Source organism: Diabrotica virgifera, chromosome 3 (genome assembly GCF_917563875.1).
Source record: "Diabrotica virgifera virgifera chromosome 3, PGI_DIABVI_V3a".
Lineage (NCBI taxonomy): Eukaryota > Metazoa > Arthropoda > Insecta > Coleoptera > Chrysomelidae > Diabrotica > Diabrotica virgifera.
The window spans coordinates 55170111-55191850 of record NC_065445.1 but is presented as its reverse complement, the minus strand read 5'-3'; the positions used below and the strand labels follow the sequence as shown (position 1 = coordinate 55191850).

General features: G+C 32.4%; 1 protein-coding gene across 1 annotated transcript; it reads left to right on the top strand.

Annotated features, from left to right (window-relative positions):
• The first annotated feature begins 16 nt into the window (after positions 1–16).
• Positions 17–14134, top strand: LOC114326567 (protein lethal(2)denticleless). The gene is made up of 3 exons (XM_028274961.2): positions 17–182; positions 11293–11509; positions 12180–14134. Exons 1-3 carry the CDS (start codon positions 134–136, stop codon positions 13915–13917), a joined length of 2004 nt encoding a protein of 667 aa, XP_028130762.1. The 5' UTR covers positions 17–133; the 3' UTR covers positions 13918–14134.
• The last annotated feature ends 7606 nt before the right edge of the window (positions 14135–21740 follow it).

Sequence of the window (21740 nt, the reverse complement as noted above, 5' to 3'; positions counted from 1 at the left end):
GTAGACTATAAGCCAAGAAAAAGAAGAAGATATTCAAGGTTAAGATAAACCGTCATTTGTAAACATTGTAAATATTTTCCCGCTAAGAATTCATTAATATTATTAAAAAAGTTAATTTTTGTCAAGTGTAAATATGCCAATAAACAATGTGCAAGCCCTTTTCAATCAGCAAACTGGATTTTGTAAGTATTTGCTCCACCTAACTAAAGTTTATGGATATGAAATATTTTGAATATCAATCTAATAAAACACCTGCATTAATATATGCATATTTTTTAAGTACTATGTCCTAATGTGTTACTTAAGATATAAATTGTAGTATTTGTTGTATACACAAAGCAACACTATGTTGCCAGTGACTCTCTATGACTGACATCTATTTTTCAATCATCCATCCCTTAGGTATTTATTTTAGATATGTTTCTGGTATTCTTCTTCTAAAGGTGCCTACTTTTTAGAGATATTGGCGACCACTTTGACCAATCTTATTCTATTCACAGCAGCTTGAAATCAGTTGACGTTATAAGAACAGTCCACTTCCAAAGATTGGTCAGCCAGACTATACATATACGCCTTGGTCCTCTCTTGCCTTGTAGAATCAACTGTAGAAGTCAGTATTTATTATTACGCATATTGTGGCCGAAGTAAGCCAATTTTCTGTTCCTTACAGGGTTAATAATTTCTTTGTATTTTCTTAGCCTCTGGAGAATAGTTATGTTAGTTGTGTGGTGTATGTACGAGACGTAGCATGACATTTTAAATGCATTTTATCGTTTTATGGCATCTTCTGTAAGGCTCCAGCTTTTGACTCCTTAGAGGAGGACACTAAAGACATAACATCCAAAAATTCGTATGCATATGTTGATACTTAAAGATAAGTTGCAGAAAATCTTCCTAAGTCTGTTAAAAGATCTTCTGGCTTTTTCAACACAAGTTTTTATTTTGTAGCTATGATCCCAAGTATCATTAATATTTATTTATTTATTACGGGATGTCCCCATTTTTACAAATACCAAAAATAAAGTATCCTAACCATAACACAAATACTAAACTAACTATTAAATAATTAATAAATATTGTTAAACAAATGATTATAATTTAAGTAAATTAAATTTCCTGAAAATATTATTAAAATGAAAATCTCTGATAATTAAAATCAAATGAAATGAAGACTCCAAGGCAAAGGTCACTCATCTTCGATTCCTTACATACTCAGTCAGGCAGTGCTTAAATCTTACAGATCTTGTATCCACCAGATCATAAGATTGACTAAAGCCATTTCCCAGTGTCTGAATCCTGTTAATTGGAGAGAATTTACCATAGTTGGTGTGATAGTGTTTTATAGAAAATACTGGCATGTCTCTAAGAATTCTAGTGCTACATCTAAAGTTGATAAGACTTAATAAATCAGAACATTCGGTGGTATGGTAGTAGTTTATAGAGAAAAATTAAATCACATTTAGTTCTGTAGTCTTCTAAGGAACTGACATTTAGCCTTGATCTTAATTCCACTGAAGACATGTTCTTTAAGTTTAATCTATAAGCACAATTCCGGAGAAACTTATTTTGAATTTTTTCAAGGGTGCAAATATGGTTAAAATAGTATGGTGACCATACTATAGAAGAATAAGACAGGATGCTACGGACGAAAGTAAGATATAAAATTCTATATGTGGGTACGGAAAGATCTCGAGAGTTTCTTGTGATAAAACCTAGATTACGGTATGCTTTATTTGACAAATTGTTAATGTGTGGGATAAATGACAAGGAACTGTCAAATAACACCCCCAAATCTTTTATTTCAGTCACTCTTGATAGAACACTTGTATTAATGTGATAGTCAAACGCAACATTATTTTTAAATTTGCAAAGGATATAACAAAACACTTATCTTTATTTAACTGGAGACAATTGGAAAGAGACCAATTGTATAGAGAAGTCAAGTCTTCCTGGATCCTAGACAATCAGACAGATTTGAAACTTTGAAATATAGCTTAAGGTCATCAGCAAATAGCAAAAACTGACAAACTTTTATTACCTCAGAAATATCATTAATAAACAAGTTAAAGAGAAGAGGACCCACATGTGAGCCTTGTGGGACCCCTGAACTGACCAAGATAGGAATCGCAAGTGAACCCTTTATAAAAACAAACTGAACTCTTTCATCAAGATAACTACTCAACCATGAAAGAAACCACTCAGCAAAACCAATACATCTTAATTTAAAGATGAGTAAAGAATGGATCACTGGTCAAAGGCCTTCGAGAAATCAGTATAAATGGAGTCCACTTGGTACCCATCTTCGAAAGCCCTGACAATGTAATCATGATATAAAACAAGATTTGTAGACGTAGATTTACCCTGCCTAAATCCATGTTGCTCATTAATCAAGAGATTCCTACAGTGTCAAGTAAAATATTTGTTTAAAATTAATTCAAAAAGTTTGGGGATATCAGATAACATAACAACAGGTCTATAATTTTTTATATTGTCTCTGTCACCGTTTTTAAATACCGGAGTTATATAACTATCACGCCACTTACTAGGGAAGGTATGTAGTCTCAAAGATAAATTAAATAATGTAACGGTTTAGATAAACTGTAGACACATCTTTTTAAAAAATATGTTGGAATGTTATCAGGGCCATAACTGAGTTTATCCTTGAGACCATTTATAGACTCAAAGACTTCAGAAAGTGAAAATTGAATAAACGGAATGTCAACCGAATTTTTTAATTTAAAATCGTAGTTACTTAAATTAACTTTGTCAGAGCGATGGGCACTAGAGAAATGGCTCGCAAACAAGTTTGCTATTTCCTCACTTGATTCTGCTGACATGTCATTAAAATGCATAACACTTGGAATTCCATGGCTTTTATTCAATGAGTTAACATGATTCCAAAATTGTTTTGAATCTGAGTGAATAGATTCCTCAATGTTTGAGATATAAGATCTATAGCATTGATTTGTTAATGTTTTGCATTGTGTTCTGAGATCTGAAAATAAGGTATAATCCGCAGCCAACTGAGTATGTTTGAATCTAGTATGAGCAGTTTTTTTTGAAATAACAAGTTTTTTTAATTCTGGAGAAAACCAAAGAGGAAATTTTGAAGGAATTGCAGCCCAAATAGCATATTTTCTCCACTCTTTCTACTTAACTGTGTATCACTTATTTTAATTTGGGCATTTATGTTGGTGTTCTTACTAATGGTCATTATTTTTGTCTTCTTACAATTTAGTTTTATTTTATTTATTTATTTTATTTATCAACGGGCAATCACCCAATTAAAATACAGTATAAACATTAATCACAGGAGATTTATAACCTAACCTAAAGTAAATTTAAAAATTTTAATCATACAAACTAGGAACATTAAATAAATAACAAACATTAACAAAAAATGTACAAAACACAAGGATATCAAGTTATCACGCACAGTTTTTAAGCTGAGCTTTAAATTTATTTGGAAAACTGTAACAATCTAAACTAAACCTTCCGAATATTGGTTAGCAAATCTAGGTGTTCTGGACATGAAGGAGTTGTGTCCATAGTTAGTGCGATGCAGTCTAATGTAAAAAGGTTGATTTAGCCTCGTTTGTCTACTGGGAACATGGAGGCTAATTTTCTCCAATAGTTGAGAACTAAAATTATTGGAGTGTAGTATATTATAAAACATTGTGAGATCCTTATGCATGCGTCGGATTTGGAGAGAGGTTAGGTTGAGTGACTTTTCTATATTAGAATAGTTAATTTCATCAACCCTCTGATTTTGTTTAAATGCAACAAATCTTAAGAACTTGTGCTGAACTCTCTCAATAGCTAGAATATGGGTGTTATAGTGTGGAGACCAAACACATGAACAGTAATCTAGGTGAGGTCTCACAAGTGAACAATAAAATACTTTTATGGATGGGATATTTAGAAAGTCTTTTGCACAACGTTTGATAAACCCTAAAAGTTTATTTATTTTTATTTATTTATTTATTTATTTATTATACGGGATAACCCCATTAACAGAAAAATTACAGTTAAATATTAATACATTTCCAAAAGGTAATAATAAATTCAATGTGTTAAATATGACTTAATTAATCTAAAAAATAGAGAATTAGAAAAGTATAAAAACACTGAAAAATTTCATATGTCACGAAAATTAATATATAACATAAATATTGACTACAAAAAATATACAACATACAAACATAACACTTAAGAGTATAAAAATAACATCACAAAGCAAGAGATCTTTTTAATTGATTTAGAGTTATATTAAATAAATCAAGTTCGTAATTATTTAACAATCCCATATACCTATCAAGTGGGCTGTGAACGCCATACAATGTTCTATGGAAAGGTATTTTAAACATATTATGGTAACGGAGAGCTTGATAAGGAACATTAAAATTAATCTGACTTAAAAGATTGGGAGAATCTATAAGTCCATTTATGATCCTAAAAATGAAAACAGCACCTGCTATGTCACGGCGTACCTTAAGTGGAGGTAGGGACAACTGTTGTTCAAGAAAAGAATAATCATGATTGACAATGATAGTTTGTGTATAGTAAGCACATGATCTCAAGAATCTATGTTGTATTCTCTCGATAGTATCAATATGAGTCTGGAAATAGGGTGACCAAACCACAGAACTGAACTCCAAGAGGGACCTTACTAAGCTACAGTAAACAAGCCTAGTAGATTCAATAGAGAAGAATTTGCAATTTCTTGTAACAAATCCCAAAAGTTTAGATGCCTTCACAGATACAGCATTTATATGCTCCACAAAAGAAAGCTTCTCATCCAAAACAACACCCAAATCCCTAACGGAAGATACATATTCAAGTGGCTGATTATTAATGATGTAACCTGATTCAATTCTACTGACTTTCCGAAAGAAGCTTATAAAACAGCATTTCCTGGCATTCAAGAAAAGTTTGTTTCGAACACACCACTCCTGCAGTCTATCAAGATCCTCCTGCAACAACGCCTGGTCCAACAAACCATCCACAGGTCTCCAGAATTTCAGATCATCAGCTAGCATTAAGCATTTACTATTCAAAAAGCAATTATTTATATCATTAACAAAGATAATAAAAAGAAGCAGAGAAGTATGGCCACCCTGAGCAACTCCGGAGCTTACTGTAATACTGTCAGATAAATAGCTACCAATCTTCACTCATTGAGTACGCCCCGATGAGGAGTTCTTAATCCACTCGACAAAGTTAACATCAAAACCCACAGACACCAGCTTTTCCAAGAGTATCTGGTGATCAACACAATCAAACGCTTTCGAAAAATCCGTGTATATGGCATCTATCTGTTTACGATCCTCCATTTGACACAATAAGTCAGACTGATACTCGACCAAGTTCGTCGCAGCAGACCTTTTTATGCGAAAGCCATGCTACGAATCGGAAATTAATCCGTTACACAACCAAGAAAGCTGCTTGGCCACCAGGCGGTCAAAAAGCTTGGGTATTGCAGACTGAATGCATATGCTGCGATAATTTTCAATGTTATCCTTTTGCCCATTTTTATATACAGGTATAACGTAGCTCTCCTTCCAAGCAGCCGGAAACATAGATGTCGCTAAAGACCTGTTAAACAGTAAATGCAAAGGTATGACTAGAGTACAGACACACTTTTTCAAAAGATAATTAGGCACACCATCAGGACCAGCTGACAGCTTATTGGGAAGATCACTTATACTGTCAAAAATTTCAATTATGGATATCGCAGCAGGTCTAATACATGTACTTACATTGCTACCCTCAGGGTAGCAGGGCACCCGGAGCTGACCATTATTAGGCAAGTAAACAGTTTGAAAGAACTTCTTAAATAAATTTGCTATATCTTGACCGTTAGATGCTGATTGGTCTAAATAAAATAAAGAGCTCGGTAAGCTATGAGTAGATCGCTTGTCATTAATGAACTTCCAAAATGATTTAGGGTTATTTTTTAAGCTAATGTCTACTCCACCCATATAGCCACTAAAGCATGTATCAGACAAACGCTTACACTCAGCCCTAAGGCGAGAAAACTTAACATATTCTGCATCAGACTGACTTCTTATGTACATAGAGTGGGCACGTTTTTTCTCCTGCGTTAAATTCCTGAGTTCGTGGGAAAACCATTTAGGGAAGGTAGATGTTCTGAATCATTTTAATGGTACAAACAATGCTATCCCCGTCAACAGAACATCATAGAACAAACCCACAGAATTATCAACACCCTCAACCAGACAGTTCTGCCAATCCACGGATGCAAGGAAGTTATTGAGTTCAGCGTAGTTACCTTTACAAAATCATAAAAAAATTCATCATATTTTAAATTTTTTGAATCAGTTAAATCTAAGTTGAAGTGATTTTGAGACAATAGATGAGATATGGGGGATGTAGGATAAGCTGGAATCGAGCACAACACCTAGGTCTTTTATCTGAGATACAGAGTCTAAAGGACAATCCTTAATAGTATAGATATGATTTGCAGGAGTTCTATTTCGACCAAAAACCATTAAGTGACACTTTTTAACATTAAGTTCCATTCCGTTGTTATCACACCAATAGCTCAACCGATCCAAGTCAGATTGTAATTTTTGACAGTCACCATCATTCTCGATTTTCAAATATAATTTTAAATCGTCAGCAAACACTAGGAAAAAAGCAAAGTGGAAACAGGAGGCAATATCATTAACATAGATATTGAATAGAAGGGGTCCAAGGTGAAACAATTGAAAACCCTGAACACGCACTATTTGTATTCTTTCAGATAGGTAGGATAACAACCATTCTAAAAGTTCACCCTGGATACCCAGACCTCTCAACTTATTGATTAAAATCTTGTGATTAACCCGGTCAAACGCCTTTGTAAAGTCTGTGTATACAGCATGAACCTGGAAGCCACCTTCAAGAGATTCCACAAGGAAGTCGGTAAATGACAATAAATTAAGTTCAGTAGAGCGGCTAGAGAGAAATCCAAATTGCTGGTCGATAAAACAGCATTTTAAACTTGCTGACAAATAGTCACAAACAAGACTCAAAAACTTTGGGAATACAACTCAGAATGCTAATCGGACGATAATTGTTCACTTGAGACTTATCTCCAGATTTTAGTATTGGGGTAATAAAGCTAGTTTTCCAGTAGTCTGGGAACATCCCGGTCTTTAATGACAGGTTAAAAATGTGAAAAAGAGGTCTCGAAAGTAAAAAGCTTAAGTGTTTAAGAAAAGAAGGTGGAAGACCATCTGGACCTGGCCCCTTGTTGCTATCCAAAATGGAAAGTTTTTCATATATAGACGAAATAGAAATGACAAATTGAGATATAGTAAATTGTGATAAGTTGATGTCACCAGAATCTAAAATATTATCCTGCAAATCACAATCTCTATCACTATAAGTTTTTGAAAAGTATTCAGCAAACAAATTAACAATTTCTGTACCACTAGAACCAGTGATATTATTATAGTGTACAACTGATGGTATATTAGGTTTGCTATTTTTATTACTAACAAATTTCCAAAAATTTCTAATATTATCCCTGAAAGATGATTCAGTTAATGCAATGTAATCACGATAACATTGTTGTTTTAAGCGTTTACATTGAGCCCTTAATGCAGAAAACTCATTAAAGAGAGTGGGGGATTTAGTTCTTAGATATTCTTTGTGAACTTTCTTTTTCTGAATAATTGTAACTTTGAGATCAGGAGAAAACCACACCGGAAATTTCTTTGCTGAATACTTTTTAACAGGAACATAAAGATCAATTGTTAAGTATATAATATCGTAAAAAATACTGATCATGTCATCAAGAGACTTATTTTTAAACAAATTATCCCAATTAAATTGAGAAAGAAAACTTGTAACATCTATGACGTTCATCTCATGGAAATCTCTATAAAAAGCATCACCAGTCAGTCCAGGGTTGTTAACACATGATTCACACTTAAATTCAAAAGATATAGGTGGATGATGAATATCCAAAGGAAGTAGGACTATCTCTGCTGTTGATATCTTAGCTTCGCCATCGTCCATAAAAATCAGATCCAGCAAATTGTTGTGTGCATTTTTAATGGAGTTGACTTGATAAAGGTTATGGTATGAACATGAAGCTGAGAGAATCTGTATGGTTTCAACTTCAAGAGGTGAAGCTCCTATCAAAGGGGTACCCACTGAAGACATTCCATCCTTGGACCAGTTACAGTAAGGAAGGTTAAAGTCCCCAAGGATACAAAGCTTGTGATCCGGATTTTCATCCGATAGTTTCTCCACATTCTCCGTAAACTCCCAATATTTCTGTGGTTCACTTCGTGGTGGGAAATAAGCAGTAGCAATGATGATCTTATTGCTTCCAACTTCAATTTTAACAAACAAATGTTCAACACTGTTACTTGCTAACAAAACTGTGCTAGATATTGTTTTACGGACAGCTATAAGCACCCCACCTCCACGAGAAAAAATGCTTGTTGATAAAGATCTATCCTTTCGGTGGATGTTATAGTCGAACATTTGTAGTTCAGAATTGTTAATGTCACTAGTCAACCATGTTTCATTTAGCACTATAATGTCATATTGTGAGTATGATATATTCTCATAGAGTAGATTAAGTTTTGTTCGCAGACCTCTGACGTTCTGAAAATAAACAGGTATTGACGAAGTGGCTTGAACTTTTAATTCTGTTGATTTTCTATGTTTTTTGTGAGCAATTTTGGTATACCGTTTACATATTTTAGAATGAGATTTGATTCACCATTACGCTGCCTTTCTTTAAGTTCTGTTTTCAGAGAATTAACCTCTGCACGTTGTTCGTTAGTTAAGTCAGCCTCAATAAACACTTTTAAGCTTCTATCGAGTCTTCTTTTGTTCCTCAAGATTGAACGAACAATCTCAGGAGACTCAAGGGTTAGGCGTAATGATTGATGTCCATTTTTATTGCGTTTCCCAATTCTGGCTGAGCTCAGTATGTTGACTGGGGAGTCTGACAGACCCAAGAGGATGTCGTTGGCTCTAGATAAGTCGTCTTCCTCATTGTTTTGGATTAAATTAAACATCATTAAGTTACATGCTCTCTTTTGCCTCTCAGACACTTCAAACATCACATTATTATGTACCACTGGTGCAGTATTCCCGGAGCCACCCTGTGTAGACGATGAGGTGGTGGAACTTTTAATAATGGAAAGATCCCTTTTAATATCATCAAGACATGATGAAAAACTAGTTCTCATACTCTTAACTTCGTCTGCTATCACACCAACTTGTTTCTCGAGCTCCTCGATTTTCTGGCTGTTGTCAATTTTGACCTCACTTAAGGCATCCTCCAGGGCTCTGACCCTGTTATCAAGACTTACTGCTGACTTTATTACCGACACACAATCTCCACAAAGGTAAGGAAAAATGCGTGATGATAACATGAGGCAACGAATCTCTGTAGCACTGACACCTGAGCAACTTTTACATAAAACTTTTTTACAAAAATCACATGGATAACCAAAAACCTCCCCATTATTCTTAGGTTCTTTAAAAATACATTTGGTAGAACAATTGCAACATTTACCAGACATCTTTAAAAACTAGAAGAAGAGATTATTGGACGCCACTGGATTTAATTAGCTTAAAACTTTACTATTTGTGTTTCTTATAATAATCAAGTTTTGGTTTTATGATGTTCCTTTCACTGATTAAAACAACTGGTATACTCTTATCTACACTAATGAGGTGTTTTTGTTCCCTTTGAATAAAAGCACTGAGGAATTTTGTTAAAGAATTGAAATAAACTGCACTTTTTCAACTATAAACAACAGCAAATGGTCAAAACACTTTATCGATGTTGTAGATTTTGTTTGTTAATTTCCCCTTTGTACTCATCTAAATTTAAAACACTGTTTTACTAGATAAATTTTCAAGATTTTGTAAGGTGATTTTATTGACTACCGAACTCATCAAATACTCATTACTGAATCAACGGTTTTAGGCTGTATTTGTTACATGTGTCTACAACATTATCCATCATCCTTTGGAGCCCCTACACACTCTGCCATCAATACTGTATCATCTGCATATCTAATATTATTTGAGGCTATCAGAGCAACAGTGGCCTAAGCCTAAAAATGAAGTTTTGAGATAAATGCAATTCTTGCATTCATATTTCCAGTATGTTTATGGATGGTGCTACAAATTACGTAGCAGCATTTAGCCAAATATAGAGGTATAGTCGGTTTGCTAAACTCAGACACAACTGGCTAATGATTTTAGTTGATATTTTTTTTGTTTTTGGCCAATTTTGCTAAAATTGGCAAAACTACTATTTAGTAATTATTAACTATTTAGTAATTATTTTTTTCCCAATTTTACTAAAATGGCAAAATTACTTACTAAAATCACTAGCAAGTTGTGTATGAGTTTAGCGAACCGACTATAGGTTGTGTAGGCCCCTGTTAATCCGAAGATTTAATGTTGCTGCTTTTATTGATAGAGGTATTACAGTACAGCCTGCCATATCCGGACCTGTCATATCCGGACCTCCCCATATCCGGACGGTTCTGCGCCGTCTGGATCTACCGAAATCTACCGAGAAAGGCAGTCCTGCTGTTGGACAACGCACTAAAAGAAGAACTAAAAGATGGCGAAGTAATGTATTATAGAATCTATAAAACGTGTCTATCGATGAAAGTTATTGACGGCGTTGATTACTGGAATGTATGAAGGAGAAAACCTTTCAGAGACTGTAAAAGAAGTAGTGGTCTTGATATCCGGATTTTTTCATATCCGGATCAGTCTGTCACCACATTGATCCGGATATGGCAGGTTTTACTGTATTTTAAAAATGCTCAATTTGTGTTGTTGCTTAGGTAGGGTTACCATACGTCCGGAAAGTCCGGATTTGAAAGACATGTCCAGATATTTTTCTTTACTAAAAAAAAATGGAAAATACTAGGCCCAATGGTGGGAAAGTTCATTCTGCGCAGCACCTTAGGTCTAAAGCTAAAGTATGTTAAAACATAGGTATATATGTATATTAAACTGGCAGATATTTTCGATGTTAGGGTGCATATTGTAGCGAAACAGCTGTACTTTTAATTGTACCATATGCATTTCGCATATATGTACAATGTAGAGATAGCAACACAGTCAAATTCACATTTTACATTTTCTACAACCCCTTGGACTACCCCTGTCCGGATTTGGCCTTAATAAATTATGGTAACCCTATGCTTAGGCCACTGTTGCTCTGAGGGTCTCATTTATAAATTGGCCATTTACTGTTTCTTGTATTACTGCTGACTCTTATTACATTTTTAGTATCCTGGAGACAATGTGATGCACCTATAAAAAGATTAAGATGTACAAAAGAAAACTCATATTCTCAATTACTTCCTTCAAGAGGCCAGGATGATTTGTTTAAAGACACACCAATATTTACTTGCAAATTTTCTCCTAATGCAAATAATGAGCATATACTAGCCTTAGCCAATGAAGACGGAAAATTAATGATCCATGACAGTTCAAATGATTCAAGGTAAGTTAATGTGCAACAAAATTTTTTAGATTTTACAAGCAAGTCTTTGGTCTTAACTAACAAGACTACATTTTGTGAGGTTTTCCATGTGATAAATTGGTGATGTGATAAATAAATGAAACTATTTATAAATTAACATTACATTACATAGTTTCCCACCTTTAGTATCAGAGGAGTATGGCAACTGTCACTGTGACAGTAGAATTTTATAAAATACTCCTGTCACAGACGTATAACGATGGGAAACTATGTAATGTAATGTTAATTATTTATATACCTCGTCCAATTTACTTACCGTTGCACGTCATCCGCGCCATAGCCTGTGACACGATACCAACACGAAATATCTAGGCGGTAGGTGTGTTCCCCTTTAGAATCATTTTGATTCTAAAAAAGAACACACTCACCGCCTAAATATTTCGTGTTGGTATCGTGTCACAGGCTATGGCGCGGATGACGTGCAACGGTAAGTAAATTGGACGAGGTATACGTTTATAACGATAATTTCCACCTCCACTAGTTTCATCCCTTTTTGTTTCACAATGTATTATGGTTTCCATTGTTTGCGTTATTTTGCCAGTTATTAGCGTGCTCATCACTGTATTGTTAATTACCGAATTTTAATCACTGTATTGTTACTTTGTTTTTAATATTATAATTTGAATTTTAGGTATGGAACTTATGCTCACAACAATGCAATTTTCGATTTAGCCTGGATGTTTGATAAAATGAAACTAGTCACAGCCTCAGGAGACCACACCTCAAAAATGTATGACATAGGCGAAGGCGAAATAAGACAAGAGAGGGTCTTCTGTGGACATTCAAGATCTGTAAAAACTATCGCATTTAGAAAAGATGATTCCAGTGTCTTTGCAACTGGTGGAAGAGATGGAAATATTATTTTGTGGGATACTAGAACCAGCACTAATAGTTTTGTAGGTAAAGCAGATGGGATAATTAATAATTCTCACGTTGCTAAAGTTTTTACTCCTAGTAAATCTAGAAAAAAGTTTAATACACCTACTAATCCAGGCCTAAAATCTGTAACTGGTCTAGTCTTTCAAGAAAATAATACATTGATTTCATGTGGAGCTGGAGATGGTGTAATTAAAATTTGGGATTTAAGAAAACATTACAGCAATCATAAGAAAGAAGCTCTTCCTAAAGTTCTTATACCATATCCTGGCAGTAGCACAAAAAATGGATACAGTAGTCTTATTATAGATAACGATGGAATTAAATTATATGCAAACTGCTTAGACAATACTATATATTGTTATAATGTAGGAACATATAGTAATAAACCTGTAATAGAATATACAGGACACGAAAATAGTAGTTTCTATGTAAAATCATGTCTATCAAAAAATGGAGAATATCTTATAAGTGGCAGTAGTGATGAAAATGCGTATATATGGAACACAAAAATGTCGAAACCCATAGTCAAATTAACAGGACACACAGCTGAAGTCACATGTGTGGCTTGGACCACTCAAAATATGGTTGTTGTAACTTGTTCTGACGACATGACACATAAAATATGGACAGTAGGGTTAGCAGAACCCCCTGATGACTGGAATATAATTGGTAGAGGAAGTGCTGAAGTTTTACCAATATCTAATAACACATATAAATTAAAACGAAGTTCAAATTTGAACGTAGATTTCACTCCAAAAAAAGTGTTTACTGAATGTCAAAAATGTAAGAATGCTACCTCAGCAAAGTTCTGTGAAAACTGCAGTTATAATTTGTCAAAAAGGAAAAATTCGTTTGAATTGGAAAGTGCAAATAAAATATTTCAAACTGAATTTGGACCTAGAAGATTATTTGCTAACATTAACAACCCATTACTATGTGAAAAGAATGACTGTTTAGCAACTATCTTAGATACTGAGGCAATATCAATGCCTTTAGATGATGATGAACCTCCCAGGAAGATACCTAAACGCATAGATACTAAAGAAGAAAATGAACCTACTACTACAACTATGGATGAATGCACATCTGAATGTGATGATGAACCTCCTATAAAACTATCAAAATTAGAAATAACTCCATCTAGAGGAAAGAAACCTGAAATTTCCTCACCAACAATAAACTTGCCGAATTATGTAGCTGATGGTGTTGCTCCACATTTGACATATTCACCTCCAAAGAAGAAATGCCAGGATTGGTTAACTAGGATTAGAATTGAGAAAATGTTAAGAAAAGAGTATGAAAAGACTGAAGGTGCTACCACACCTAGACAAACAAAGCCGCAGGTATTGTTTAAAAGGAAATATGTTGCACCTAGAAGCCCGATATTAAAGTATTTTAAGGTAACTAACAGTCCACATAAATGTGATGGAAGTTGTACAAAACACCAGAACAGTATGTCAAGTTTTAACACTGAATTAGAAACTAAATGAACATTGGTTTCAGTTTTTAGGGTTTATAATGTGCATTCCTATTGGCAAAATACCATGAATCTACTTGAACTTGACACTAAATATTCATTTAACACTTTTAAATGATCAATTACTTGTTGTTCAGTTTGATTTATAGAAGATATTTTATTATATTGCAATTTGTAAAAATTTATTTATGTAACATGCTGTTTTATTTAAATACACATACTGTATTCATGTCTTGTGTTTTTATTTTTTGTATTTTCAGGTTTTGTTGGATTGTTCAGCATTATTCTCTTTAACATAATATTTTAATGTGCTCTTTTATTCTATGAAGACTCTAGGACACTAGCATTTTATTTGAGCTCTAAGCTCTCTAGAAGCCATATTCAAATAACTTTTTTTTGTAGATTTAAATATTTTTCTTTTGGCATAACTCTGGATGGGTCTTCGCCTGTCTGGCTGTAATAAAGCAATATTTTTTCCAAATTTAATAATTTAAGCTCGCTGATTACAAATCCAATATTATTTTTTTGAAAAACAAAGTAGCGCATCCAACATAGTAAAGAAATTCGAAAATTTTATTTTAAACGCATATTTTTTGAAATTTCACATTGTAAGTGACTTTAGTTTATTCGGAACCTATTCCTTATACAATCGCCATATTCAGCTAAAATGAACCATTTCACACTTTTGTATCCAAATTCAAACAACTGGCAGCTAAATCAATGTGATTCTGTATATTTTGAGATTAATAAAAGTTAGTCGCAGAACTCTGTACTTTTAGAATGTATCTTTACAAAATTTTGATTATTTCAAGTATATTTTTACTGTATTCATTAATAAATTTTATGCATCTAATGTTATCAAATCTTAAGTGAACTTATATCTTACACTTAACCTTCCGATGACCAACCTTTTTTTTTGTTACACGGATGAACAGGGGGGGGGAAGACCCCAGGTCAAAAATGACAATTAACAAAAAAATGAAGTTTTTTTTGGCATGGACTTTGTCATTCAGCCAGTCACAACATGAGTATTAGTGTCATGTGTATGTTGAGTAAGTGTCTTGTTACTTTGCAAAGTCGACGTCATTAGCGTAAAACTACTTGGAATTACACATAATAGACGGTATTTTACTAAACATCAACTTCAGAATATATTTTTTATTCGTAAAATATAGGGAATTTTTTTATTTCAAAATATGAGGATATCTAGAATGATACTAACGTCAAATAAAAAAATAATGAGTTAAAAATTGAAAATACTTTTGAATTTATTAAAGAAAAACATACGCTGGGGTCACAATTTCCCCTGCTTGGTCATCCGAAGGTTAAAAAAGAAAAATCTGCTTTACAGCGATAAAATTGATAAACTACAAAACGTTTTACAGCGTTTTCAATATACGCGTTCTTTTTCACTTTCAATCAATAAGAATACCCGTGTTGAGCTGCCCCCCCCCCCACTTGCAAAAATTAAAAAATAAATAGCCCTGATTTATGAGCTTTCATATTGCGCAAACTAAAAATTTTGAGCTCGTTCCACTGAGCAGGAATTTAATACTTTATTATAAAAATAGGAATATTGAATCGGTTTTTGCGGCAGAATTACGAGCTATTTATGAGCTCTTGAAATTATATAGTTTCGATTTTTGAGCTCATCCCCTTCACCCCCAAACAACCCTTAGTTGATTTAACTTAAGAGAAAAATGCTGAGAAAACTTAAAATATATCGTATTGAGGATATAATTCCTATAGCTTATATACTCTAAGAATAAACTATTAAATCACGTGCATTTCGATTATTGAGCTACAACCCCTTCGCAAGAAAACCACCCTATCTTCCAGGCATAAGAGGAAGTTTTAAAATGCATTAAATTAATTATTTGGCGACTAGATCAGTAAATTGCAATTTATTTTGTATAGTGCAGTCACTGAAGGTAAAAATTAACGATTACCTTCAATTTCGGTGAACCTTCATCGATTTTCACGAAAATCGGTCAGTGGTTAGAGGATACCTCAAGAAACTAAGGTGACATGGTACCACCTTGCGCCTTTACCCTGAGGGTGGATACCGCCCCTTCTCGGGAGTGAAAATTATTTTATAAAAAATAACTGCACAAATCTATAAAAGAACAAATTATAAGCAAAATTTATTATATAAAGTTATTAAAATAAGTCAATACTTTTTAAGTTATTAAAGATCAAAGATTTTAATTATTCGTGAAAAAAAATGCATGTTTTGAAGCGGTTTTTCGTAAATCACTGAAAAACTAAGTTTTTACAAAAAAGTTAATAGTATAGCTTATATTCTAAGAATAAACTCTTAAATCACGCGCCTTTCGATTATTGAGCTACAACCCCTTCGCAAGAAAACCATCCCATATTCCCGGCTTAAGAGAGAGTTGTACTTAAAATAATTTAAATTAATTATTTGGCGACTACATATCGTTTAATAATTTATGAGCTCGGAAAATATACGCATCTCAATTATTGAATTCCCATTTTCTTTGTATAGTGCAGTCACTGAAGGTAAAAATCAACTATGACCTTCGATTTCGGTAGATCGCCATTCATTTTCACGAAAATTGGTGAGCGGATAGAGGATACCTCAAGAAACAAAATTAACAATAACAACTTAGCTGGGGGTATAAGTCAACCCTTCTCGGGGGTGAAAATTACTTTATTAAAAATAACCCCACAAATCAAGAGAGGGACAAATTCTCAGCAAAATTTGTTATATAATGGTATTAAAATAAATCAATACTTTTTGAGTTATTAAAGATCAAATATTTTAATTTTTGTGAAAGAAAATACATGCTTTAAAGCGATTTTTCATAAATAACTTAAAAACTAAGTTTTTACAAAAAGGTTTTCATCACTAAAATTGAAGCTAATAAAAAATGTAATAAATTGCTGACAAAAACCCTTTAATGTAAATTTAAAGTAAGTTATAGGTAATTAGATGTATAGTTTTTTCTGCGACTATTCAAATCTAAGGTTTCAAGCTTAAATAACGGGAAAGATGCATTTTATAACACTTACTAAATACTTGTCAAAGTACTTAGAAATACCTACCAAATGAACTTTAGAAAAAGTTGATAGCATCAAAATGTATAGGTACTCCAAAAAATTTTTACAAAAAATGAATTCTTTTTAATCACTCAGTTAATTTTTATGATATCAGGCACATCCAACTATTTGAAAGGTAATTTCAAGAGCTATAAAACTGTATTACATTTAGGCCCGATACTTTATGTCTCGATTAACAGCCGGTTAGTTCACCGGGGTTTAATTTGTGACCTCTTTAGGGTCTCTTGCGTTGTAATAAATGCAATTATAAATATTATTATTATTCTTATTTATAATCATAATAATACTTGTAATTGCATTTATTACAACAAAAATTTAGGCTTAAACTTTTCTATCTTCGTTATTTTGATTCACACATAAATCAAAAGACAAGTAAAATTTTTGCTAATAAAAAAAACCCAAATTTCGTTATCTATCATTTTTTACGTCAATCGAGTATTGTTGGAGTTATTATTTTAAATATGATCTAAAAAATAAAGTATTTGAAAGATTAAATGTAATACAGTTTTATAGCTGTATACTTTATAAGTATAAATTTTGATGCTATCAACTTTTTCTGGAGCTCATTTTTGATAGGTATTTCTAAGTACTTTGACAAGTATTTAATACCTAAGTGTTATAAAATGCATCTCTTTCCCGGTATTTAAGCTTGAATCCTTAGATTTGAACAGTCGCTGAAAATTTAATTACCAATAACTTACTTTAAATTAACATTAAAGGGTTTTTCAAGTAAGCAATTTATTATATTTTTTATTAGCTTCAATTTTATTGATGAAAACTTTTTTGCAAAAATTTAATTGTAAAAACTTAGTTTTTGAGTTATTTATGAAAAATCGCTTTAAAGCATGCATTTTCTTTCACAAAAATTAAAATATTTGATCTTTAATAACTCAAAAAGTAACAAATTTTGCTTAGAATTTGTCCCTCTCTCGATTTGTGGGGTTATTTTTAATAAAGTAATTTTCACCCCCGAGAAGGGGTGACATATACCCCAGGCTAAAACCGCAAGTTACTATTGTCAATTAGTGAAAATGAATGGAGATTTACCGAAATCGAAGGTCATAGTTGATTTTTACCTTCAGTGACTGCACTATATAGAAAGAAAATGGCAATTCAATAATTGAGATGCGTATACCCACATAACAATGATGTTCGCATCATGTTCTAAGCATATCCTGCCAACATTCGTCGAAGTATATCCTTTTTAGTATATGCGTAGTACAAGCATAGCATGTACCATAAAAAACATTCTAAATTTCATGTTCTTTGCATGTGCTTCGAAGAATATTCTTGCACCGAATATACTGAGCACATTCGTGTACATAGTATCTCGGAATGTTCGTAAAAGTTTATTCTTAGAATATACCTTAATCGAATATTCTTAGTATATGCGTAAGTATATGCAAAAGTATATGCTTAACACATACTTGTATATACTTTTAAAATATCTTAAAAAGAATATACTGTATGTACCTATAGGAAGAAGAATAATGTTAGCCTATAGATTATCAACTTCGCGTTAAGAATAATTAATAAAATTTAGGTATTTTGGTAGGTACTACTGAACTATCTAATTCATCATTTTTTTAAACCGTTTTAATTGTATGGTAAAAAAGTTTCAAACTTAATTCTATTGAAGAAAAATGAGAAATTCTCGTTTCGTTTTCAATTGAAATGAATACACCATTTTGATTTGAGTTTATACCATAAAAATATTTTTACCTATAATTTTCGGGAATCCGGAAACGGCCATTCATTGTTATTCTGACCCTTGCATTGCATATTTTATACCTGCACAAGGGAAGGGGGTAGGTAACAAAAAGGCAAAATATGAAAATAGTTTCCAGTACAGTTAAGGCATTTATGTCTACGCTGTGAGGACGAAGCGACTGTATTTCTAGCTACAAGGACTAAAACATTTTAAGAACATAAAAAGCAGCTTGAAAATAATAAATTCATATTGGTACTTCAATATTTCATAAATACCTAGTAAGTAAAAGTATGTATAATGTATATAGATACCTATAAATTTTAGTAATTTACATACATATTATATTATATATTTGGCTATTATATAATTATATAAGCAGCATTTTTATTTTGATGTGCACATAATAACTAAATATATTACTTATATTTTATATATAGGCTACTTACCCATATAATATTTATTATACATAGGTACCTATATAACTAACTAAAGTTTATATATTTTATACTTACTTTTTACGTAATATTGTAGAATGTAATAACTATACATTCTCATATGCAATTAGAATATGTAAATATAATATATTAGTAGAACCTAGGATGAGATTGGGTGATGTTGAAAACATACTTCTGAGAAATATAGCACATCCTTGGAATATTCTTCCCATATACTAAAAATATGTGCGATAGTACATTCTAAGTATATACATAGAAGGTATATAGCACTTCCTTGGAATATTCTTCCCATATAATAAAAATATGTGCCCTAGTACATTCTAAGTATGTAACTAGAAGGTATATAGCACTTCCTTGGAATATTCTTCTCATATACTAAAAATATGTGCGATAGTACATTCTAAGTATATAAATAGAAGGTTTATAGCATCTCCTTAGAATCTTCTAAAAAGTATGTTCTTGGTATATACTGAAAAGAAGTGCGGTAGTACATTCTAAGTATATACATAGAACGTTTAAGTACTGTAATGTAGTATATACTCAGTATATGCTCTGCACATTCGCAATGGTAATTACGCATATTCTAAGTATATACTTTTTCTGAAAAGTATGTTCTATGAATCTACTATAAGAACATGAAATTGTTATGTGGGTATTTTGCGAGGTCATAAATTATTAAACGATATGTAGTCGCCACATAATTAATTTAAATTATTTTAAGTACAACTCTCTCTTAAGCCGGGAATATGGGATGGTTTTCTTGCGAAGGGGTTTGTAGCTCTATAATCGAAAGACGCGTGATTTAATAGTTTATTCTCAAGACCGCGTCCCACCATCAAATAATTTGATCAAACTTGACAGTTAGTGACACAAAGTGACAGTTAGTGACGTCACATCCTGAGTGTTCATTGTGGATAATAATGAAAAATTTTAATTTTAAATAAAGTACAAACAAGTTAGACAACTCAATAGGGCTTTTCATTCACAGTCATTTGTTTCGAGCTTCTGTCATGTGTCACATAATATTAATATATTTACGTCATACGTTATTGGTATACACCACTGATACAAACCAAAGACGTATGACGTAGATATATTAATATTATGTGACACATGACAGAAGCTCGAAACAAATGACAATCGATGAAAAGCCCTATACGCTCTGAGCTTCGCTGGTGTCGCTCCTAGCGGTTACTAATTCAACTTTTACCGGTAATTTTTAAATTTATTATTTAATTGTTATCGTTTAATATTTACAACGCAAAAAAGTAATTAAATTGTAATCGATTTTTTTAAGATTTTTCTAATCATGTTGACGTTCTATTGATAAAATATCAATTTCTTTCTTCGGATACTTTGACAATAATCGTGTAGATGGCGCTAAGATTATAATAGATTATTTATAATTAGATATTACGGAACATTAAAAAAACTTAAATTCAGTATTTAAAACGTAAGTATATTTAAGGTAAAAATATATACCACAGCTTTGACCAACTAATATTGTTTATAATTAATGTTTTTAATTTTAATTTTAAATTAATCACTTTGACATTTAATATGTCAAATTTCCAGTAAACGTTTACAAACTTGTCACTACTGGCGTTCGCGAATTTGTAAATATCCCCTCTACGTACGAGCTCACAGCGTATAGGCTCTGAGCTTCGCTGGTGGCGCTCCTGGCGGATTACTAATTCAACTTTCACTGGTAATTGTTAAATTTATTATTTAATTGTTATCGCTTAATATTTACAACGCAAAAAATTAATTAAATTGTACTCGATTTTTTTAAGATTTTGCTAATCATTTTAACGTTCTATTGATAAAATATGAATTTCTTACTTCGGATACTTTCACAATTATCGTGTAGATGGTGCTAAGATTACCGTTTATTTCAATCAACGATATTACGGAACATTAAAAAACTTAAATTCAGTATTTAAAACGTAAGTATATTTAAGGTAAAAATATATACCACAGCTTTGACCAACTAATATTTTTTATAATTAATGTTTTTACTTTTAATTTTAAATTAATCACTTTGACATTTATGTCAAATTTCCGGTAAACGTTTACAGACTTGCCACTACTGGCGCTCGCGAATTTGTAGATATCCCCTCTACGTACGAGCTCACAGCATATACAAAAAATTTGATCAAACTAGACTGATAGTGAGAGCACAGATTTTTAGAATTTCAAAAAAACTGCAATTGTGACGTCACTTTGACGTACTTCCGCAGTTTGCTCAAACTGTTTGATCAAATTATTTGATGGTGAGACGCGGCCTTTAGAATATAAGCTATACGAATTAAACTACTATTAACTTTTTTGTAAAAACTTAGTTTTTCAGTGATTTACGAAAAACCGCTTCAAAACATGCATTTTTTCACGAATAATTAAAATCTTTGATCTTTAATAACTTAAAAAGTGTTGACTTTTTTAATAACTTTATATAATAAATTTTGCTTTTAATTTGTTCTTTTATTGATTTGTGCAGTTATTTTTTATAAAATAATTTTCACCCCCGAGAAGGGGCGGTATCCACCCTCAGGGTAAAGGCGCAAGGTGGTACCATGTCGCCTTTGT